The 24,885-nt window shown below is 41.1% G+C and overlaps 1 protein-coding gene across 4 annotated transcripts in view; it reads left to right on the top strand.

Annotated features, from left to right (window-relative positions):
* Positions 1 to 24,885, top strand: part of PRIM2 (DNA primase subunit 2) — a 365,751-nt gene that overhangs the window by 47,179 nt on the left and 293,687 nt on the right. Inside the window, exons 2-6 of one of the 4 annotated variants that reach the window (XM_051854615.2) lie at positions 3,870 to 3,950; positions 5,148 to 5,219; positions 18,314 to 18,478; positions 21,460 to 21,563; positions 24,722 to 24,801. In XM_051854615.2, coding sequence (XP_051710575.1) covers positions 18,322 to 18,478; positions 21,460 to 21,563; positions 24,722 to 24,801 — 341 coding nt within the window. In that variant the 5' untranslated portion in view covers positions 3,870 to 3,950; positions 5,148 to 5,219; positions 18,314 to 18,321. Of the gene's footprint in view, positions 1 to 3,869; positions 3,951 to 5,147; positions 5,220 to 17,633; positions 17,794 to 18,313; positions 18,479 to 21,459; positions 21,564 to 24,721; positions 24,802 to 24,885 lie in introns of those variants that run through there. The other 3 variants (XM_051854614.2, XR_007922941.2, XM_008263076.4) reach the window with 3 other exon arrangements.

Below are 24,885 nucleotides of genomic sequence, written 5' to 3'. Positions count from 1 at the left end.
AGTAGTGGCAAAAATATGATGAGGAATAGGATATTTATATGGTCTTAAACATGTACCTCCAAGGTCCTTGATAATTGCAAAGAGAAAGACAGTATTTTTTCAGTAGAGAAACCTAGCAGATGCTGTCATAAGCAAGTTGGTAAAAGTTGTTATTACCAGTCATGATACATAGCAGCCTCATATAGCTCCTCATACAGTGTACCGAGAAGCACACAACATCTCCTGGAAGGAAGTAGTCTTGTAAAAAACACACGACCTGAGCCTGCTCATGAGGAAACCCGGGCAGCCTACAGAATAACTGCTAGTACTGTGTGAAATATCAAGGACGTAAAAGGACCATGGAAAGCACAGGAAATGTCCCACATAAAGGAGACCAAGGAACAATAACAACGAATGTGGAACCCTCGATCAGAAAAAAAAAATCAGTGGGGCAATGTCTTTGAGGACTGATGAAGACTAACAGGAAATTTTTGGTATACTTTTCAGTTTTTGATATGCCTAAAATTACTTCAAAGTGAAAAAAGTAAAACGCACAAAATATGAGATATCAGTTTCAAATATATATCAATTTTCGGGCTTGTATTCTGGGTTTAGGGCACAGCAAGACCAAAGATGCAGAGTGGAAGGTCCTGGGTGGTTTGAGGAACACGCAAGGTGACAAGGGAGATGACCATGGAAAGCAGTGCCGTGGTCAAATGTGTATGCGAGGGGGTTAAATGTCACACTGGAGAACAAAGCTTTCATAGCCACAAAATTGCATGAAAGTCGTGGGTTCTCCTTCATTCCTGTCTCTCCTTGAGTTATGAGAAGCATTTACTTCCTTTAAGCAGTAAAAATTGCTGTTTTAAATTATTTTCATTTGTGCAAGATGACTGTCGAAGCCAAACAAATCTGATACAGAAAAATAAAATAATATAAAGAAAAACTGCGTTTTAGAGTAGAGCACAGGTATAGCAAAAAAACAAAAACCAAACCAAACCTAAGTCATTTTGAGTCTTCATCCTCCTCCCTGTGTCCTTTCCCTTCTCCACCCTATTCTCCCATCTCCCATTTGCCAGTAGCCCTGATGTTTCCCTCTTTACACTATTTCTGGCTTGGGGATGGAGTCAGAAGGCATGGGTTTGCATCCTCCCTTTGTACTTACTAGCCGTATGTGGATGATTCTCTCTATGCCTGAGTTCATTCTCTCTCTCTCTCTCTCTCTCTCTCTCTCTCTCTGTGTGTGTGTGTGTGTGTGTCTGTGTGTGTTTGGGAAAGGGAGGGGAGGGGAGGAGAGGGAATTATAATGAGATAATGAAATCCTTTATATATTGAAAGGTAATATAGAAATGCTAACTTTTTAAAATGAACTTTTAATTTCAGAATAGCTTAAAATCTATAAAACAAAAATAGCAAAGTAGTACAAGACTTTAGAGTCTTAAGGAAATGTAACTGCAGTAGTGTGTGTTTTTGATTTTGCACTATTCAGGATACTTTGGGTATATTTGAGTCAAGGAAAATGAAAATTAATGAAAAAAGTTTTGTGTCACTAGAGATAGTTAGAATCCTTCTATTAGATGACTACAGATAGAATTCCAACTCTAATATTCATTTTATAAAAGCATCAAGAAAATAAGGACCTGAATTATCTAGTGGATATTCCTCACCAGTACTAGAAAGAGAACACAGAACACAGTCTTCCTGCTGATGGGTCAAGAAGAGTCATTTGTACATTCAAATGAAAAATGTGAATTTAAATTATGCACCAATTATTTCATAAATGCAATAAATGTTCATTGCTCTTTATGTGATAGAATTATAAAACTTCATCTATTTAAGATATCTGAACAAGCCCTCAAGTAACTCTGACCTGTTCAACCTCTATTATAGAATGTCCTAAAGAGACCTTCTATAGGACCTTCCAGACACAGGATTATACCAAGGTGAAACACATGTGTGATAAAGACTAACACTCTTTGACCTACTAGGGAATTGAGGCAAAAATCAGAATTCGCATTATTAAGAGGTAACAATTGAAAGATAAACAAGTACTTCTTTTTCTTTTAGTAGACCTCTAACTTTCTGAATCAGTGAACATGAAATATGTTTTACAAAACAATTTATTTACAACAAAATTGGTAATTTGAAAACACTTTTACATACACACACACACACACACACATATATATGTTCCCTGGCCCCATCAATTGATAGGTTTTATTTAGGCTTTAACCTGTGTCACTCCTCCGCGGGCTCGCGGGAGAATGACACCGGACCGGATGCTGTTGTTTAAGTGAATGACTCTGCGTTGTGCGCTCAAGTTTGCTCCTGTGCTAACTGCATTCTTTTCACTTTTTTTTTTTTTTTTTTTTTTTTTTTTTTTTTTTGACAGGCAGAGTGGACAGTGAGAGAGAGAGACAGAGAGAAAGGTCTTCCTTTTGCCGTTGGTTCACCCTCCAATGGCCGCCGCGCTGATCCGATGGCAGGAGCCAGGAGCCAGGTACTTCTCCTGGTCTCCCATGGGGTGCAGGGCCCAAGTACTCAGGCCATCCTCCACTGCCCTCCCAGGCCACAGCAGAGAGCTAGACTGGAAGAGGAGCAACTAGGACAGAATCCGGAGCCCCTACCGGGACTAGAACCTGGTGTGCCGGCGCCGCTAGGTGGAGGATTAGCCTAGTGAGCCGCGGCGCTGGCTCCCCTAACTGCATTCTAACCGTATTCCACTTGGTGTGTGTCCGCATTCTTGTTATTCTTTCTGCACGTGGTGTGAGATGTCTGCGGTGCCTCGCGGCGCATAAGCGAATCCCCCGCGCCGCGAGTCCTCTCCCACCAATCTGTGCTCTGCTGCCCACGTGCTGAGCACGCTGTTCTCCTCCAATCAGAGGTTGGGTCAGCTCCTGCAACTCATTAGTCAAACTGATGAAGCAGCCGAAGCCGCCGTGTAGAACTTGTTTACTCCCTCTCAGCGCCATGTTGTGGGAGCTGGGCCCTGCTCCCCACAAACCTGTGTTATCTTGATGAATAATTCTCAAATATTACAATATTGTAAAATGGAAAAATCTGGGGCCAGTGCTGTGGCATAGTGTGTAAAGCTACTGTCTGCAGTGCCAGCATTCCATATGTGTGCTGGTTCAAGTCCCAGCTGCTCCATTTCTGATCCACTCTCTGCTTCAGCCTGGAAAGCAGTAGAAGATGGCCCAAGTGCTTGAGCCTCTGCACCCCTGTGGGAGACCTGGAAGAAACTTCTGGCTCCTGGCTTTGGACCAGCCCAGCTCTGGCCATTGTGGCCATCTGGGGAGTGAACCAGCAGATGGAAGACTTCTCTCTCTCTCTCTCTGCCTCTGCCTCTCTTTAACTCTCTGCCTTTCAAATAAATAAATAATCTTTAAAAGAAACCTAAAAATTGATTAAACTGACATAAAATTTTCAAATTAATACTATAAAGCAAATAGCCCTTCTCTACCAGTTCATAAGAAGAAGTACATTTTTTACAGAAAAAAATATGGACAGACATACTATCAGAATGAAAAAATAACCCTGCCCAACCTTGCATTGGCTTACATTCCCACATCACATGAGCCTTCTTTTTCTCATTTTTGCTGCAGACTGCCCACAAAGAAGAAATGCTTCTAGCACTGGTGTTTGTGCATCATTGTCCTAGACTAAAATATTCAAGGGCATAACTTCCTGAGCTCTTTGTATCCTATCTTGGCTTATCCCATGCTTGGCATCTGCTATGTTTGTCGCCTCCAAGATGTACAGCGGTATTTAGTTGCCAGGGTGATGGTGGTGGGCAGTGAGACCTTTACAGGTGTTTAATGGACTAAAGCCGTTATTGTGGGAGTGGGTTTCCTCCATTGTCTCTCTCTTTTTCCCTCTCTCCTTCCCAGCATCCTCCACATTACAACTCATCAAGAAGTCCCTTGTCAGATGCCAGCACCTCGATGTTAGATTTCCCAGCCTCCAGAACTGTGAGCCAATGAATTTGTGTTCATTATAAACTACTCTAATATCATACATTCTGTTGTAGCAGCACAAAACAGACTAAAATGGCATATAACACATTTTTGTTAAATGAAATCAATAAATGAATGGATCGATAAACATTTCTCTTTGAGTCCAATGAAGAATTGACCCTGAATCTTTATAATTAAACTCAGGAGCTGTGGGAGACAGAAGATGAGCCAGGATATTCTTACACTTCAATAGCTCAGGATCTATTTTCCACTTCTCCTCTCCCATGGTCTTTGATTTATATTCAGTGATCTTACCCAAACCATGAGTACTTTTAAAGGAACAGCAGAATGTTGGAGAGATGTTCAGTTTCTGCCCAAGATCAAAGGGGTTTGGTTTATTTTGTAGTCAGTGAAGGTGGTCATACAACATGTACGCATTTATCTTCTGCTAAGCTTTGCTTGGCAAATCCATGGAAATTTTAGTGTCCATTCTCTGCCTGGGGGCTGGAGGGAGGGAGATGGAACAGAACCTTCCCTGACCCTGCCACCTCATTTATCATGCTGTTCATCCTAATAATTTATATATGAGATTATTTACTGAATTATTATCACAATTTCAAATGAAATTTACAATACAGGAGGGACAAATTTTGACGTTTCAACCAACGTGGACTTTCCTTGCATCAGGAGCCAAGTCCTACAGATGCTTCCTGGACTTGGGCCTTATTTTTCCTGCCCTTCAATTTGCATCTGTACTTTTCCCATCCTCACAAATAAAAAATAAATAAATAAATCTGCAGCTTCAAATATCTTGTTTCAGCAACATCAGCCCCTCTTGAGAAACTTCCACCCCTTTGAAAGGTGGATGTACTTGACCTCTATTGCTGTCCTAGTATGTGTGTGTGTGTGTGTGTGTGTATTGGGCAGTCTGAGCACTGAGCAATGGATGTGCTTCAGTCCCTAGAGTGTGGCCTCATGTGTTTCTTCAAGTTTAAATTCAAACTTTTCAATTATTAAGAGTAATGAAGTATTGATTTCTTTATTAGTAGACTTAATAAATGAGCACATTCCTCAACTACAACCATTCATCTCTCCGAGAAGTCTTAATTTAACTCAGATCACTGTTTTTCCTACCAGCATTGTTCAGGTTCTGCCATGTCAAGCACTAGTCCCCCTGCCTATGCTGACATCCATTTATTTGGTTCTTTCCAGCTTTGCCCCAAGGGAAGCAGTAGCGTGGAAGAGGACCCTTTCCTGGCTGCTCTCTGCCTCTCCTTGCACAAGGTACTGATCTTTATTGAAGTGTAAGTGTCTTGATTCAAAGAGCTTCCCTCATCAAAACTGAGTGGGAAGGGTTGCCAGTCGCAATTGCTATCCTACTGTTGGTGTGGGTGTGACAGAGGGGATTTTGGACAAATAATTGTCTGTTTTTAGACGGAACATAATACTTCAGTCACTTTTTGTGTGTAAAGACCTTTGTTGAAAAAAACAGAAGATCTGACTACACTATACATAGGATACTGTGGACTTAGTACTTTGTATGGATAGGGTCCTTTCTCTTCTGAATTTGATTACCCTTTCCCCACTCTTTAAAGACTGCTGCCAGAGCTGAAACTCAGGTTGGCCTGAGCACATATTATTGTCAGGCATGTCTTCAGAATGGCAGAAATAGCCCTGGAACCTTCTCACCTGATGATTTGAAGTGACTAGTCTTAAGGAAAGAGTGGAGAAAGCCTGACAAGTCACAGCCTGATTTCCTCACATGAGCACTACTCAGGATGGGATGAAGACTGAATCCCAATGCAGGTGCGGTTAGTTTTGGCTTTTTGTTGTCTCCATGGCATGCCCTCAGGACAGAGACATTGGAAGACATTCTCAGTTATGGGCAGGGAGCTCCACGGCTAAGACAGAACTTTTGATCTCACCCTTATGGGTCACATGATTCTTGTTTCCAAATTTGAAATGGTTTCACTTCCAAATTTGAGCCACCAAATCTGAAACATTGCCTTACCTGGGCCTTTTAGGCTGAGAATAACAAACAGTTTAAATACAAACATGTGAATATATATGAATATATATGTAAATTATTCCATGTTACTTAACTCTTGAATCTTAAGTACTCCACTTAAGTACACACTGGAATACTTAGCAAATGTTTTTTATTTCTCAGCTTTTTCCCCAGTATTTTCCTCTGTGTTTCCTTGATTTCAAGATAGCTGTTGAATTTGTTAGTATAATAAAAATCTTATGTCTAACAGTGATATGAAGATTCTTGCTTGGTTATCTATAAATAGTTAAGAGATATGTCTTAACTATGATGGTACTGTGTTCATTTTTCAAAAGCACAATTACTAAAGCATATTTTTCTTCCTTAATATTTTATATCTCTATTAGGGTTAATGGATGTTCTAAACAACTGTGAACCACTTGGAAGAGTGCTTTTAAAGAACAACATTGTTTATTCTACACAGAATAAACACTCCAAAGTCTTGGTACTTCTATCCCTAAACCAGTGCTTTGTTTAAAGAACTCAGTCAAAAAAATCCCAGTAATTCAAATAAAATAATTTTTGAAAAAGAAAGTAATAATAGATTTTTAAAAGAAGATACTTTAATAAAATGTATACATTTATCAAGTGGCATTTTAAGTTACTCTATAGAATTTATTCAGTAAATATTATTATAAATCAAAAAGTTTACTGTTAATCTATTTTATTTTTAGACTGGTAATTCTCCAACTTCAGTACTGTAGGGTTCTTAAAGAGAGAGAAGAAAATTATTGATGTTACCCAGAGTTGATATATACATCATTCTTATGTAATTGTTGTTTTATGATAGTAAAATAACAGCTAAATGTGTTTATTTATTCAATACAATAAAATTATAAAAGTAATACACAACAAATGGTATTAACTAAATTTACTGGAAGACATTTTGGTGAAATTGAAGAGCATAGGTTGAGTTAAATAATAGAAAAATTTAGTCACTTTTTACTTAATATTTTTAATTCTGAGTGCAGTGGGTTATTATTTGAGTCATTGTCATTACTATAACTGGTTATTTATTTATTTAGATTTTAACAGATAAATTTGTTTTTGACATTATGATTAATTGATGAGCCAAGCAATTTAATTGTTCACTGTCAAAATACAGAAAATCCAACCAAAAATCCTTCATGGTATACTTACTTATACGTACACTATGGTACACTGCTGCAAGTCAGTAAATTCAAAGACAAAATCTGAGCATACTTGTGATACCAATGGAGCACTGGCTGGATGGGCTGGGCAAGTTCTTTAGACTTTAAAAAGATTTATTAATTTATTTGAAATGCAGAGTTAGAGAAGAAGCGAGGAAAGAAAGAGAGATCGATCTTCCATTTGCTAGTTTGCACACAAATGGCTGCAACAACTGGGATTGGTTGGGCCAGGCTGAAGCCATGAGCCTGGAACTCCATCCAGGTCTCCACATGGGTGCAGGGGCCCAAGGACTTGGGTCATCTTCTGCTGCTTTCCTAGGTGCATTAAAAGGGAGCTGAATTAGAAGTGGTGCAGGGGCAGGCGCTATGGCGTAGTGGATAAAGCCTCCACCTACAGTGCTTGCATCCCATATGGTCATCGGTTAGAATACCAGCTACTCCACTTCCAGTCCAGCTCTCTGCTGTGGCCTGGGAAAGCAGTAGAAGATAGCCCAAGTCCTTGGGTCCCTGCACCCATGTGGGAGACCCGGAAGAAGCTCCTGGCTCCTGGCTTCAGATCAGTGCAGCTCCGGTCATTGCAACCAATTGGAGAATGAATTAGTGGATGGAAGACCTCTCTCTCTCTCTCTCTCTCTCTCTCTCTCTCTCTTTCTCTGCATCTCCTTCTCTCTCTATGTAACTCCGACTTTCAAATAAATAAATAAATCTTAAAAAAAAAAAGAAGTGGTGCAGGTATGTCTTTTGAACTCCATGAAATCTCCTGTGTGACCACAAATCTCTATTGCAACTATTGTAAAATCTTAGTTTTTTAGTGAACTGAAGTTTCATTTGTAACATTGGCTGCCGTGAGATCTTTTCATGTTTGAGTTCACCTATATTATATTCTCAGTTAAAATAGTGCTTCATTTTCTGCACTGGTTTGTTTTCATAGTAGTGAACCAAATCCTGGCTTACTAAGTATCTTAAGAAACTAGAGGCTGGCTGGCGCCGCAGCTCACTAGGCTAATCCTCCTCCTGTGGCACCAGCACCCTGGGTTCTAGTCCCAGTTGGGGTGCCAGATTCTGTCCCAGTTGCTCCTCTTCCAGTCCAGCTCTCTGCTGTGCCCTGAGAAGGCAGTGGAGGATGGCCCGAGTGCTTGGGTCCCTGCACCCGCATGGGAGAGACCCGGGTGGGGGGTGAAGTGCCCGGCTCCGGGCTTCGGATCGGTGCAGTGCCAGCCATGACGGCCATTTTGGGGGGTGAACCAGCGGAAGGAAGACCTTTCTCTCTGTCTCTCTCTCACTGTCTAACTCTGCCTGTCAAAAGAAGAAGAAGAAGAAGAAGAAGAAGAAGAAGAAGAAGAAGAAGCAGCAGCAGCAGCAGCAGCTGCTCAAGGCTTAGTCATCAGCATGTCTTGCAATTGCAAATTATGACTGCAAGGTAGATGCTAGTTTTATTTTTAGAGGGTTTGGGGAAAAAATCCAAGTTGAAGATTGGATTTTCCAAATCCACAATGGTGATAGTGATGCAGGTTGACAGGCTGACTTTACAACCCACAAATCTAAGAGCAGCTAGACATGCCTACCAATACATAGGAAGCCAAAATGTGTCATTTCAGATGGGATTGTGTCACATGCTATGGTTTGCACTGAAGCCATATGGCACTATGTGGGAATAACAGTCTTCTAGATGACACAAGATATGCTTTTTATTAAACCTTTTAAACATCATAAAAATGGGAGGGAAAAATGGAAAGAAAAAAATGGAAATCATAGTAGAATGAAAGGCCCCAGAGATTCAGTTGTTGGAGAAATCCTAGGTTAGATCATATAAATGAAATTGCTTTTAAAACTACAATATGCTCTCCGAATGCCAATATCATTATTATTAGGAAACAAATCTAATTGGAAAAATCTGGACTTAGTACACCATAAAAAAGATTGGATTATGTTTACATAGCAGACAGAAAATTCCCACACTGAAGGTCATTAATCAGAATTTTTAGAAACACAGCTGCTTCTATCACTCTACTGGAGAAAACCTGAAACCACCTAATTTCTTCATAAATGGACTCTGGGGAAGACTGACCTTGGTTCTAAGAGTTGCTTGTGTGGCCTGAGTTTGTGTGTGGGTAGGGTGAAGCAGAGGTGGTATTGAGCAAAAGGAAAAAAAGGTGCCTTTTCCTATGAAACAGGCTGGAGGATGTGATTTGGGGCTTGTTGCCAGGGGTGTAGTAAGGACAGAGATGTCTAGAAAGAGCAGAAGGAGAGAAGGCCATTTAGGGTAGAGTACCAAATGCATAGTCCACTGCTCTTGGGAGTACTGACCTTAAAATATTTAACTTCATAGGAAAAAAAATCATGTTCTTTCTAGAAGGATGAAGTTTTTACCAAATGTGCCCCAAATGATGGGTTATGGTTTTTTTCCCCTTAAAATGGAAAATACAGATGAGCTGATTCCACACATATCAGGAAGGTCTTTTTCCTCTCTGCATGCAGAATAGCCCTCAACATCAATTCTGAAGTGTTTAGGTTAGTTGGAGAAAAACAGATTTATTTTATTCTTTTATTTCCATTTTCTGAATGCTAACATCATTTTCTAGCAGAGAATGCTAACTTTTGGACATGATTATCAATCAGTTAGTCAAGTTGGAATAAAGTCTTGGCATCATAACAGAATCATATTTACACCTACTTCAGTTTCCAAAAATCAGCCAAGCAAGAGAAAATATTTTGATGAGGAATTTCAATGAGAAAGCCAAAATCTAGAGTGAAAACACATCTTCTGTGAAGGATTACATCATAAAGCTGAGAGCCATCTGGAATTCTGGATAAATACAAAAAAGTTCAATTCAGTTCAGCAGATGGCTATGAAGTGACTGTTTCATGTTAGGGGCTGGGGCTGAGGCAAGGTTGCAAAAATGAATGAGATAGACTTGCCTGATCTTAGGGAGCTCATGGTCTAATAACATTAAAGATGCAAATATTCAGAATAGTTTGAACCCAGAGAAGAAATTAAAGATTCACATATTCAGAATAGTTTGAGCCTAGAGAAGAACTGATATTGCTACGATCTAGTTGGATTTATGGGAACTAATCACTTTCCTTTAGAAGTTTCCATTTAGCAGTCTCTATAAACAATGCACTGGAAAAAAAGTCAACAACTATACATCATAGAGAGAAATTGTGTCTGAAGGCAGTTATTTGATTAGTTAGATTCTTAGGCTCCCTTTCTTCAATTCCTTTAAACACAAATACAATGGTTCTAGGTAGATGGGTCTAACAGTAGATTCCAGTGCAGCTTGAATTTATACAGAGAAAGAACAATAAAGGACATTCGGCTGAATTGTTAGTCACCAAATTAGGTTACTAAAAATATTTCTTTTTTTCCCCAAAGAAACCTTTTATTTAATGAATACAAATGTCATAAATACAACTTTAGGAATATAGTGATTCTTCCCACTCTATCCGCCCTCCCACCTCCACTCCCACCCCACCTCCTTCTCCCTTTTCCATTTCTAGTCCCATTCTCCATTAAGATTCATTTTTTTTTTTTTTTGGACAGACAGAGTGGATAGTGAGAGAGAGAGAGAGAGAGAGAGAGAGAGAGAAAGGTCTTCCTTTGCCGTTGGTTCACCCTCCAATGGCCGCAGGGCCAGCGCGCTGCAGCTGGCGCACCGCGCTGATCCGAAGGCAGGAGCCAGGTGCTTTTCCTGGTCTCCCATGGGGTGCAGGGCCCAAGCACTTGGGCCATCCTCCACTGCCTTCCTGGGCCACAGCAGAGAACTGGCCTGGAAGACGGGCAACCAGGACAGAATCCGGCGCCCCGACTGGGACTAGCCGGAGCCGCTAGGTGGAGGATTAGCCTATTGAGCCGCGTTGCCGGCCAAGATTCATTTTCAATTAGCTTTATACACAAAAGACCAACTCTATACTAAGTAAGGATTTCAACTATTTATGCACACACAAACACACAAATGTTTAAAAAGAAGTTTTACAGTTAATTCTCATAGTACAACTCACTGAGTACAGAGGTCCTGCAAGAGGAGTAAGTACACAGTGACTCCTGTTGTTAATTTAACAATTAACACTCTTATGTATGACATCAGTGATCACCCGAGGTGCTTGACATGAGCTGCCAAGGCTATGGAAGCCTTTTGAGTCCACAATCTCCATCGGTATTTAGACAAGGTCATAAGCAAAGCAAAGTGGAAGTTCTCCGCTCTCTTCAGAGAAAAGTACATCCTTCTTTCATGGCCACTTCTTTCCACTGGGGTCTCACTCACAGAGATCCTTCATGTAGGAATTTATTTTATTTTATTTTTTTTTTTTTTTGCCACAGTGTCCTGGCTTTCCATGCCTGAAATGCTCTCATAAGCTTTTTAGCCAGACCAGAATCTAAAGGGCTAGTAAAAATAGATATTTCTTATAATCTTTGGTTGCTCTGAGTTGGCATGAATAGTTAGTATTTCAATAAAACAAATTTCACCAACAAGTTTGAATAATTTGCCTAGAGTAATTAAATGAATAGGATAATATCCATAAATGATAAGCAGTACTCATGAATACTTGTATTAAAAATTATCTCCATATGGATAAACCTGGGTCAGATTTTTTTCATACTCATTTTTTAGCCTCTTGCATCTATAAATAGTACCAGGAGTGAACAGTTTTGCTGGATATTATGTTCAGGATAGCAATCATTTCACCCCACCTTCCTTCTCCTCCACACACATATGGAAAAACTTCAACCAATCATAGTGTATTAAAATTTATATGGTTCCTAGCACATGTCTCTTCTTTCTACGCCAGACCTAGCCTTAGGATTCTGTGCCTCAGCTCCACACTGCCGTACCTCAAATGAGAGGGCTATACTAGTACATGCAACTGCTTCACACCACCATCTCCTAGCTATATCTGGGGTGCTGAGAAGCTTCTGGGAAGGACAGACTCTGCCTATAAAGTTCAGGTGGCCTCCTCCCCTCCCCCCACAACCAGGTCGTTACCGCAAGGGGTGAATTTTGATGGTCAGTGAAGCTAAGAGTTTAGGTGAGGGTAATGATGCTTGGTGAAAAGGACCTTTGGGTTTTGGCACTTGAGAGGGCCAGAGACTAGGGAAACAGACAAGGAAGAGGAGCTGTGTTGTCAGGTTGAGCTCCTGCCCAGGATCATGGACAGGAGTGGCAGGGGACTTCACAAGTACGTTTGCTCCTCAGGAAACCTATACACCAAGACTTCAGCAGTCCAGGCTCTGAAATCTCAGTATTGGTTACAATATTAGATATGTCTTGGGTCTAATGGGGGGACAGAAGAGGACAGAAGGGTCCCTCTTTCCTTCCTTTTCCTGGAGTTAGCTATTTTCTTGAATCTGACCATTTTCTACCTGCTGAATGTATCCCTGAACAAAATATTACTTCACTCTTTTAAGAAGATTTATTTAGAACTGCAAGGTAGGAAAGGGAGCTGTAGAGTCTTTAAGAGTTGGCTGCCTTGGGGCTGGTGCCGTGGTGCAGTAGGTTAATCCTCCACCTGCTCTTGGGCATCCTATGTGGGCACCAGTTCTAGTGGTTCCTGGCTTTGGATCGGTACAGCTCCAGCTGTTGTGGCCATCTGCGGAGTGAACCAATGGAAAGACCTTTCTCTCTGTCTCTCCCTCTCACTGTCTGTAACTCTACTTCTCAAATAAATAAATAAATAAAATCTTAAAAAATAAAAGAGTTGACTGCCTTGAGAAGAGTAATGACAGGTTAAGGGACACAGGCAGCCTTGTAAAGAGGCAGCTATGCTAATGAACATGTTGATCTCACTTTATTATTCTCTTCCCATTTCCTTTTGGCTCCCTCATTGTTGGAATCTAACCAGAATCCAGAGGCACAGGTAGTCATTTATCAGGTCAGTTTGAACCAGGAACAGAGAGCAGGGGAGAGCACTAGTGTGGTTTTAGGTGAGGGAAATGGAAAATATGAAGGGTCTTCAAAAAGTGCAGGAATTCACAACAGCTAAGAAATGGAATCAAGCCATGTCCATCAACTGAAGACTGGATAAAGAAATTATTGTATATACACACTATGGAATACTACTCAGTGGTAAAAAAAAATTAAATCCTGTTGTTTGCAACAAAATGGATGCCACTGTAAACCATTTTAGTAAGTGAAATAAGCCAGTCCCCAAAAGACAAATACCATATGTTCTCCTTGATCTGTAGTCAGTTGTCCTAGCACCATTTAAATTGTCTATTTTTTCTCTATTGAGGTGTTTGTAGAGTTGGTTTGTCATGTGCTAGATCTATTCGTGCATGTGGGATTTTTTTATTTTATTCCATTGATTTGTTTCTTCCTGTTCTAATATCATGTCTTAAATGCTGGGGAATTATGATAAACTTTCCATCTGCTTGAAAAAGATGTACACAATAAAATCCTTAATTTTCTTCTGCTCCCTGTTGGATGGTCACATTCTTAGCCAATCTGCCTGATCATCCTTTCTGAAATTTCAATGCATCCATCAACAACTTTACATCTTCCTTCTCTGGTTTATTTTTTTACTTAGCATTATATTATCTAACACAGTAATGGGTATATTTATCTTACACATTATTCTTTTCTCTGCAAGAATATAAGGCTTATGAAGGCAAGACTTTTGGACTCTCATCACTCTTGTATCTCTAGCACTGAAAACATTGTTTGGCACTTAGTAAGTAGGTGCTCAAGTAATATTTCTGCAACAAATCAAACAATGTTGATATAGGTGGGTACTTAAAAAAGTTCATGGAACAGCAAAATTAAAAGATAAGTTTATTGTGCCAAAATTTTTGAAATACATGCATAGTTTTTTTTTAATAATAGACATTTTTTTCTCATAAACTTTCTGGAGTTTGAAATCCATGGATTTCAAATTTTTTTTTGCCCCAAAGCAAACATCTTACACTTGATCTTAGCCAAAAGGCCAAGAAGCTATGCAAGCAAACATCTTTTAACACCATTTCCACAAACTTTCTTTTCTGAAATTCCCTTACATTGTTAGAAGCATAGTCCTCCCTGCTGCACTAATCTTTAAGAGAATACTTTTTCCTTAGCTCTTTTGCTCTTTCATGCTAGACTAATAAAAGTGGTCTAAAGGAGAGGGAGAAAAATGAAGCACTCTCCTTAGATTTCCTTTCTAGCCAATTCCCCGACTGGGTAGTGAAATGCAGAGGGTGGATGGACCAGAGGTTGGTCAGCTCTGTACTAGCTTTTATGGGTGAGCTATCCTGCTGGAAATGCCTCCTGTTCCTTTGCCTTCTGTGGCAAAGACAGCTGGCAGGACTTAATGTTAGCAGCATACTTATTTGGTAAGGCAACATACCACGCCTTTGGTTTTTAGGGCGACACACCCTGCACAGTGAAAGAATGAACACTCACTTTGATTTACCAAGCATTGCAACCAAATTCTGAACTCTTTAAGAGTGACACAGTGCAGAACAGGAGTCCTGGAGCTATGGAGTCATCTAAAGGTGAATACCTCTTGGGGCAGCCTTTCTGCAGCTGAGTAATGCCAAGGGCAGGCACTGAATTAAGCAGTGATGATTCACAGAAGTTCTGCCAGAGAAGGTACTTTGTGCTTTAGTACAGGCTAAACCGGGGAGCCAAGTCATTCTGGAAAGAATGTGTATGAAGTTTTCAGATGAGGACTTCAAGTTTTTTGGTTGGAATTACATTTGATTCAAACCATCTGTTTAATGTGAAGCCAAACCAGGACTTTTTTTCATACATCTGTCATAGTACTTATCAGTTCAGCCTCCTAAATACTTTTGAGGGTTCATGGAATGCCAGGCACTGGGGTGACAAAATCATCGACATAGCCATTCCTGCTTTTGGGATGTGTATGGATCAGTTGATGAAACGATTACATGAAAGAGCTCATGGGATTTACCAATCATGACTATTGAAGTGTATAATATAATACCAGTGGTTTGTGCCCCAGCTGCTCCACTTCCAAACCAGCTCCCTGCTAATGGCCTAGGAAAAGCAGTGGAAGATGGCCCAGGTGTTTGGGCCCTTGCCATTCATGTGGGAGACCCAAATGAAATTTCTGGCTCCTGCCCTCGGCCTGACCCAGCCCCAGCTATTGCAGCCATTTGGGGACTGAATCAGTGAATAGAAGATTTTCTCTCTTTTTCTCCTTCTTTCTGTAATTCTGACTGTCAAAATAATAAATCTTTTACAAAAAGATGTTGGTAATTTTAAACATGGATATTTTTCCAGTATTCTGAGTCAATCACAAAATGATATTAGTTATTTCATTTTTTTAATTTGGGAGATACTGTGGTAGACATTTTAGGGGTCATAAAGGCAAAGAAAAGGACCTGTCCAGAAAGAGCTTAAAATCTAGTAGTACTGCTATACTTAACCAACTATATGTGGTGATCACAAACTCTTGAAACTGTGAACAAAGCCATTGTGTATGTGGAATTTTTCTGAGAAAAACTTTCATTGAATTGTCCAGTAGTTCATATTCCCAAAAGATTTAGAATCTTGAAGTTGGCATTGGAGTGCAGTGTGTTAAGCTTCCGCCTGCGTCAACAGCGTTCCACGTCAGTGAGCTAGTTTGAGTCCCAGCTGCTCTGCTTCCAATCCAATTCCCTGCTAATGTGCCTGGAAAGTAAACGAGGATGGCCCAACTATTTGGGTCCCTGCCACCCTTGTGGGAGACTCTGATGGAGTTCCAGGCTTCTTGCTTCCATCTGGCTCAGCCCTGGCTGTTACTGCCATTTGGAGACAGAATCAGTGGATGGAAGATCTCTCTCTCTAAGATCTCTCTATCTCTCTCTCTCTGCCTTAAGTAAGTAAATAAATAAATAACTTAAAAAAAAAAAGATTATGAACTTCTGTCATGGAATCACACCACATGGGAACTGGTGTGGAGCCTTGGGGGCTTAAAGGAGCAACACAGGTGGTGATGCTATTTTCAATGTGAAAACTTGGCCAATTTTTCAGGGGAAAATTTCTTTGCTGCCAGTGATAAAAGCATTTTATGCACCATTATAACTTATCTATTTTTCTTTTTTCATTCTTTGTGTTGCATTTTTTCCTGATGTATTGATGTAAGTTCTTTGTATCCTGATGGTCTTAATCTTTTTGAAGACTGTGATAAAACTTTTCCTCAGTTCGATAACTGCAAAATACTTTTTGTGAACTTTTTAGATACCTAGTTTTATATCTTTATATTCAAATCTTTAGATTTGTATTTTTTAATATTTAAATTCACTTCCTATCCAGAGATCAGATATTCAGGTAAATGTTCTTACACTCTGGGCTCCAGGTGTCTTCTCTGGGACAGGTGATACGCGTGATAGAGAGAGGAAAGAAATAAGGGGAGCCTGTTATGTGTTAGTGGAATTAGAACAGTGAAATGTTTGCGCTGTGGTGCCTGGAGACATTCTTCTTGGGCTTGAACCTGGCTGTTACCACATGACCTCCTGAAGTCACTTCATGTTTCTTTAGCTTTCCTATCTATAAAATAGGGTTCACAATGGAACTTACCTCATAGAGTTATGAGAACAAGAATTCCATAAACACATAAACAGGTCGTGGCACACAGTACTAGCCACAGTTTAGCCCGTGCTGCGTGGGTGGTTAGAAGCTTGATATTGTCTCAATATTCTTTGCATTTCTAGAAACTTCAACATTTTCAAAGTCCTCTCCTAAGCACTCCTTTTATTGAACTTTTGTGGGTGAGACACGCCTCCTAGAGGCCGCAAGAGAAGTTTACTTCCCGCGCTAAAATATTCTGCCAGCCAGCCAGCCAGCCAGCCAGCCAGCCAGGAGGCGAGCCCAGCGCGCGAGGTTCTCACGCAGCAGAACGTCAGGAAAGTCGGCGGCGCGTCCACTCTTGAGAGGCCGCCAGAGCTTCCTGCCCGCGGGTCTCCTCCGGTTCCTGGAGACCCCGCAGCGCCTTCTGAGCGCGCACCCTCGCTCGCCGGCGCCTACGAATGGGGGGCTGGAGCTGGGCGTAAATGGGATCAGGCGACTGGCCCGAGGCGGGTTGTGGTCCAGTATCAAAAACAAAACATACGGTGCGTAAAAGCGCAAATGGACGACGATCTTTCAGCCGCTTTTCCCATCCACAAAATGGGACGAACATGACGTATCCTATAGGGTCGCTGAAGGATTCAACGAGGGGGCGAAAAAAGGCCACTGAAAGCGAGCCAGGTGCAAAGAGGAGCGCAGTGCCCGTTCTTTCTCCATTGCTCTCCCAGATTTAAAGTGATGAGGCCCTGCCCTGCAGATCTGAGCGCCACTTAGTCCTCAATTGATGGGAGCTGTGTTAGCGTCCCCAAGAAACTACCCGGAGTCAATCTTTAGCGTGTGGAAGTTTTAGCCGCTAGCATCTTTCAACCGCCAGAAGCTACTGACTCCATATATAGGAGCAGCCGCTGGCAATGTGGGAAAAATCCACTCACAACACTTGAGTTAAAACCTTGACCAGGGACGCAACACCGAGGCCTCAGGCGCTCCCCACTGAGCGTGCGCACGTCTCGTGCGGGGTGGGCGGGTCTTCTGTGTCACTTCCGCTTCCGCTTCCAAATAAAATCTCCCGCCACCTGGACCGAGCGGCGTTAGCCTGTGATCTTTTAAGAGTTTGGCTTCTTGCGGGTAAGACGAACTCTCAGGGATTTAGAACGGAGAGCTGTGCTTGCAAGTCGGTAAGAAAGGGAGATCGTTTTGCGGGCCTTGGGGACAGAACGATTGACCTGGCAGGGTGGGCGGATTGGGTATTGGTTGGTAGTTGGGGGCTAGAGACGCAGGAGCCGGCAGGAGTTGGGGGAGATAGCTGCCGACTGGATCTTTAAGATAGTTCTTTTTCCCAGGGTGAGGTTTCATTAAGTCTCATCCAGTCTCAGCCGCACTTTGCTAAAGAGTTCAGGATCGCAGACCCCATAAAACCTTGTCTTAGCTTACGATTATAAAGGTCGCAGACCTGTAGTGAGCTGGCGGAACACCTGCTGCGTCTTCCCTGGCACCCCTCTCCCCGCTACGAAGTTATTTCAGCTTGTGTTGTGGACAATCCGGAAAATAAAGACATCACACAGGGATAACTGCTGTTAACATTGTGTGCATGCTTTCAGTTTCAGTATTTTTCTGTGTTTGTAGAGTTGTTTGTTGTTTCCCGTTCTATTCCATTTTTTGGTAGTTCTAACCTTTTTTATGTGCATACTTCCAAAGTGAACAGGATGCAGTTTTCTGGAGGAAATCGGAGGAAGAAGCTGAGGTTGACAGGTGACCAGAAGAATGTGAGCTACCCTCATAGCCTTCAGTTTTACTTGCAACCACCTTCTGAAAACATATCTTTGATAGAGTTTGAAAGCTTGGCTATCGATAGAGTTAAATGTAAGTGATACTTAAATAGAATATATGTTCTTGAGATGCTCATTTATGTTTCTTGGGGATGAATGAAAATTTATTTCTTTCATTCAGCAGCACATTCAATAAATGTCTGAAGGATTTGTTATTAAGGGCTTGCCAGTCACTCATTTATTGTATAGTGCGTATTTATTAAATGCTATTATGTTCTAGATGGCAGAGATTTTGGGGTGAATAATGTAATTCCTCACTGGGAATGTATTACAGTAGGCAGACATACAAAATAATAGTCATAATACAGTATTTTGCTCTAGTAAAAGTGAATAGTAGTGCTGTTAAGGCATGGAAGTGGGAGTGATTGACTTAGTCTGATTTAGTCAGGCTTCTCAAAGAAGCTGAGTGGAATTTGGATCTTGTTGGTGAGCTGAAATTTTTCCAACAGAGAAGGGAAAGATTTTTTCCAAGTTGAGATAATGGCCTTTACCAAAGCTTAGAGACAGGAAAGAGAATGTCGTGTTAGAGAGCAGTGACAATTTCAAGGTAGTAGGAGAAGTATGGATAATTAAGGGTCTTTTTTTTTTTTTTTTGTAATGAAACCACTAATTAGTATTGGAGTATAAGGTGGATATGGCCACTGTACTAGGGCTTATTTAACCTTTGTGTGTTGATGGAAGAAAGGTATGAGCAAGGCATGAATTGAAACCAAAATACTATCAATGTTTTCAGAGTTCATGTTCCAAGATATTCTTGTGGGAAAATTGGAAGGAGACATGAGATAATGCTAGCCATTTTTAGAGGGACAGGGTAAGAACTTTTAATGCAGAGAGGGAGCATTCAGTACCTGTTTGTTGAATGAAAGAGTAAAGGCAAGGGAGAAAGGGTTTTAAAAAGCCTAACAGTTTCAGATGCTTCATAAGGATTAAGGTGGTGATTGATAAGGTGTTCTTGGGATTGACATGCAGTGAAATGGTAAGAATCTGATCTAAGGTAATAACAGCAATGATAGAAAGGCAGAGATTAAAGGAATACTGAGGAGGTATTGGAGGTGTAGGAGTGAGGGGGCAGCTGCTGGGTAGAGGTTCCTGCTTGGATGTACTAGTGGATGGAAAGTCTGCTAATGGAGATGGGGAAGACAGGGAGATAATTAGTTTGGATAGCATAATAAGGAGGTGCCTGTGGGACATGGATTTATGCTCAGGCGATTATTAGGAGGTTTTTCATTCTTGAATTCAAAGATGCCTCAAGAAGGGCTGGCGCTGTTTTGTAATTGATTAAGCCTCTGCCTGTGAAACTGGCATCCCATGTGGACACCAGTTTGAGTCCTGGCTGCTCCACTTCTGATCCAGCTCCCTGCTGATATCCTGGGAAAGCAGTGGAGGCTGGCCTAAGAGCTTGGGCCGTTGCACCCACCTGGGAGTCCAGAGGAGGCTCCTGGTTCCTGGCTTTGGATGGGAAAGCAGTGGAGGCTGGCCTAAGAGCTTGGGCCCTTGCACCCACCTGGAGTCCAGAGTAGTTCCTGGTTCTTGACTGGATGGGCCTGGCTCTGGCCATTGTGGCCATTTGGGGAGTGAACCAGTGGAAAGAAGACCTCTCTCTCTCTTTCCCTCTCTCTCTAACTCTGCCTCTCAAATAAATAAATAAATAAATAAATCTTAAAGCCTTGAGAAGAATTAGTCTGAGAAAAGATTGCTAAGGGGTTTTAGGCACCTTTGACAAGCATGCAGCCTGTATTCATGATAGTTCGTTTGGGTGACTGGATGCCTCTGCTTCATCAATAGCAATGTTGTAGTCTCTCCTTTGCTTCATCAGGGAAGGAAGGGCAGGTTTTTTCTGATGGATCTTTGTTGAGTAAATGAAGCAGACTGCCCAATAGGCAGTGCCACATGAAGCAAGCAGACAAAGATGCTTAATTTGTTTTCCATCTGGCTCACTTTTTTTTAAAAATGATTTATTTATTTATTTGAGAGGCAGAGTTAGAGAGAGGGAAAGAGAGAAGAAGAAGGAGAGGAAGGAGTGGGAGAGGGAGGTCTTCCATCTGCTGGTTCACTCTCCAAATGTCTGCAATGGCCAGAGCTGGGCCAATCGGAAGTCAGGAGTTTCTTCCAGGTCACCCATGTGGGTGCAGGGGCCCAAGCACTTGGGCCATCTTTCATTGCTTCCCCAGGCTATTAGCAGGGAGCTGGAACAGAAGTGGAGCAACTGGGACTTGAACCAGCTCCCATATGGGATGCTCCCATATGGGATGCCAGCCCCTGCTGGCTCACTTTTCTATTCCTCAACAACAGGGGCTCAGTGCAGTGGTGATCACTGTCCTTCCCTCTTCCTGGATTGAGAATCCTTGGTGTTAGATTATATGGTGGGACATGAATGTGTTCTGCAACACAGGTAGAGGATATCCACTTGCAAACATACTTGTATATATAGTCATGCACTAAGTAATGCTTTGACCAGTGGTGGACTGCATATGCAGTGGTGGTCAATTAGGATTATATCACCACGTTATGTTATAGGTGTCTTGGTTCACATTAAGTATACTGTGGGGGCCAGTGTTGTGGTATAGTGGGTAAAGCTGGTGCCTGGGACGCTGGCATCCTGTGAGGGCAATGGGCATCTGTGTGGGAGGCCCTGATGAAGCTCCTGGCTTTGGCCTGGCCCAGCCTTGGCCATTGTAGCCATTTGGGGAGTGAACCAGTGGATGGAAGATCTCTGTCTTTCCCTCTCTCTCTGTAACTCTGCCACTCTGCCTTTCAAATAAATCTTTTTTTTCTTTAAGTACACTATGATTTTTGTATAACAACAAAATTGTCTAATGAAGCATTTCTCAGAGTGTTTATCATTATTTGATGCATGATTGTAGCTTGTGTATTGTACTTATCAAGAAAAGACTTTGTCACTTGTTATGTTCTATAAACACATAATTGCAGAATTGCTATGCATAGATTTTGTCCTGCATTTAATTTTAAAAAATTATCTTGCATTTTAACTTTTTCTTTTCATCTTTTTGTAAGTGCTCAAGACAGTGGAAAATCTTGGTGTGAGCTATGTGAAAGGAACTGAGCAATACCAGAGTAAGCTGGAAGCTGAGATTCGAAAGGTCAAGTTCTCCTATAGAGTAAGTAAACGAGGAAAAAAATTTCCTTCAGTTATATGTATTCACATTATTGAGCGTCAGCTGTAAAAAAGGTCTTGTACGAGGCGTAGAACTTTTATAAAGACTAATGTAGTGTGGACTGCCTGAAGGTACCTACCGTCTACTAAGGGTATTTGACATGTAGTCTGATGATATAGTATGGTAGACTTCTCAGCGTCATGGCTTCTACCCTCTAGAGATCTGCAGACATTGTGCCATACAGGATGGTGGGTACTGTTATTAGATGTGTACTTCAGGATCTTCCTGAGTATGAACATATTATTTACCCAGCTGACTGGAGAGGCTTGGGAAGGCTTTACCAGAGGAAGTAGTGCTGGAACTACGACTTGACAGATGTGATCAGATTTTGATTTTGGAATTTGACTGTCAACAGCATATTGACAGGGTCATGTCTGATAGGAGGGAAACCAGTTAGGAGCTTGGAAGTGGTGGGAATGTGAACCAAATGAAAGGGGACCAACTGAAGAGGGGTTAAAAAGTAGGATCACTGGATTTTAGTGACTGATTGCAGAGGAAAAGGGAGACTATGATTGACACCCAGATTTCCAGTTAGGACAGGTAGGGTATGGTGGTGATATTTTGAGATGTGATGTACAGGAGGGGAAGCTAGTTGTAGAACAAAGTTGTTGAGTTTAGTTCTAGACATGTGTTTGAGGTGCCTGTGAAAGTATCTGCTGGATGTAGGTCTGGACTTAGAAGACATAGGTAGTGGGAGTATAGATGAGGGAAAAGTTGGAATCATTATGATTAGGTGAGGGTACCCTAGGAAAATGTTTGAGAAGCGAAGATAGTGGAGACAGGTATGAGGAATACCAATATTTAATGTGCAGTGGACTTAAAAGGAGACTGGGAAGGGAGTTGAGAAGAAGCTCCCTGAGAAGTAGGAGATGGACTAGGATAGCGGTCCCATAGAAGCCCTGGAAGGCTGGGCTTCAATAATCGTGATCAGAATATTAATACTGATAATATAGAAATCACAACAGCAGACATTTATGTTTACTATATATCAGACTTCGTTCTGTTACATATTAATGTATGTAATCCAGATTACAGTCTTTTAAGGTAGATATTGTTATTGTCCCTATTTTACAGATGAGGGTACTGTGTTAGTTACTGATTAGTTCAGTAACTTGCTCGATTTCTTATGATGGTAAGTGATGGAATCAAGATTGGCATCTGGACATTTTGTTTCTGTGGTGGTACTCTTAACCACACAGTTTCAAAACCTTAAGATAGTGTGAGATGAATTGTATTATGTTGTCCATTTGACTTAGCGGTTATGAATGTCATTGTATGTAGGGTCAAAAACCAGAACAATGACAGTGGTTGGAGAAGGGAAAGTAGAAATGTGAATGTGGAATATGTAATATTTTAAGATGTTTAACTGAAAAGATGGAAGAAATAGGGCAAAATATAGAGGAGATACACACACACACACACACACACACACACACGTGACAAGAGAAACGATGTGTTTATAGGCTGAACAGAAAGATCTAGTAATAGAAAGAAGAGTAGGAGAACTTAAAGATACCTTGAATAGTTGATAAATCAGGTTCCTGAAGACATGAAAGCACATGGGGTGGAGAGTTTAGGTGTGGTGATTAGCTTCATGTATGAGGAAGGAGAGATGCTTTGTCCATGGAGATGGATGGAAACATAACACAGCATGAGGATGCAGAAGCTTGGGACTGAAGGAGTCTGCCTGGTGGCTCTGATTTTCTGTAAAGTAGATGAAATCAACTTTAGAGAGAGGAGGAAGATGTGCTGTGATAGGGGCAACTTTTCTAAGAAATAAGGAGAGATGATTGTCAAATCCCAGTTCTGCTGTTTATAAGCTCGGTGACCTTTAATAACTCAGTAACCCCTCATGCCTCAGTTTCCTCATCTTTAGTGAAATTTAAAGACAAAAATTTTTTTTGAGAGTCAGAAGAAGAGAGCTTTTATTTGCTAGTTCTTTCTCCAAATGTCTGCAATGCCAGACCTGAGCTGGATGGGCCAGGAACTTGATCCAAGTCTTCCATATGAGTTGCATGGAGCCATCACCTACTCTATCCTAGACTGCATATTAGCAGTCTGGAATTGAGATTAGAACTAGGATTTGAATCTGGTCACTCTGTTATGGGATATGGTGTCCCAACCAGTAGCTTAACCTCTAGGCCAAATGCTCACTCCAGTTTGCTCATCATTAAAATAATGATATGCTGGTGTTTCACATCACATGGTGTTTTGAAGGGATTGAAAGGATTGATACATTAAAAATACTTGGAATACTGTGTGTTACCTAGTAACTGTGGTCAAGGCTTGTTAATTGTTAAGTGTTTTGAACTTGAAAAGGATTGCTTGATGTTGGTTAAGAGTTCAACTGAGATTAGAGACCATGAAGTTTTTATTCCAAGTTTCCATAATTTTGTATACATTTTTTTCCAGCATTTTGAGAGTGCATGATGATTGAGGATTGTGTGGTATAGCTATAGAGTAATCTAGAATCTAGCTAGATTTTACTAGTTGGTTGAAATTAAGGAATTTGAGGTTTGACATAAAAGTGTTTGAAGTGGAAAGTCCACTGAGTATAGGCTGAAGAAAGAAACTGAGGAGAGAGGAGTTAATAGGAAGAAAATGGGACAAGGTTTGGTTGAGGTCGGTTCAGCTGTCAGTTTAAGTAAAATGTTGATGAGCCTGGAAAGCATTATTAAGAAATGTGTTTTTGAAGGGCTGGCATTAGTGCCTTATTTTTGCAGTGCTGGCATCCCATATGGACGTCAGTTCGAGTCCTGGCTTCTCCACTTCCAAACCAGTTCCCTGCTAATGCCCTGGGAAAGCAGTGGAAAATGACCCAAGTCCTTGGGCCCCTGCACCTATGTGGGAGACCCGGATGAAGCTCCTGGCTTCAGTCTGGCCCAGCCCCAGCTGATGTAGCCATTTGATTTGGGGGAGTGAACCAGCAGATGGAAGATCTCTCTGTTTCTCCCTCTCACTGTAAAGCTGCCTTTCAAATAAATAAATCTTAAAAAAAAAAATGTGTTTTTAAATTTTACCCTTAGGTTATGCTATGCTGACTTAGTATTTCTTTACACTACTTAACGTTCTAATGGTTTTTTTTTGGTTATTATTTTAAGGAAAATTTAGAAGATGAATATGAACCACGAAGAAGAGATCATATTTCTCATTTTATTTTGCGCCTTGCTTATTGCCAGTCGTAAGTATACTTTTATATCTCATAGTCATATCTGATGTCTTGGTTTATAAATTGGTGCAGAGAAAATTGGTATGTTATACTACA

This window comes from Oryctolagus cuniculus, chromosome 5, assembly GCF_964237555.1.
Source record: "Oryctolagus cuniculus chromosome 5, mOryCun1.1, whole genome shotgun sequence".
Lineage (NCBI taxonomy): Eukaryota > Metazoa > Chordata > Mammalia > Lagomorpha > Leporidae > Oryctolagus > Oryctolagus cuniculus.
This window is presented reverse-complemented; position numbering and strand designations above follow the sequence as displayed.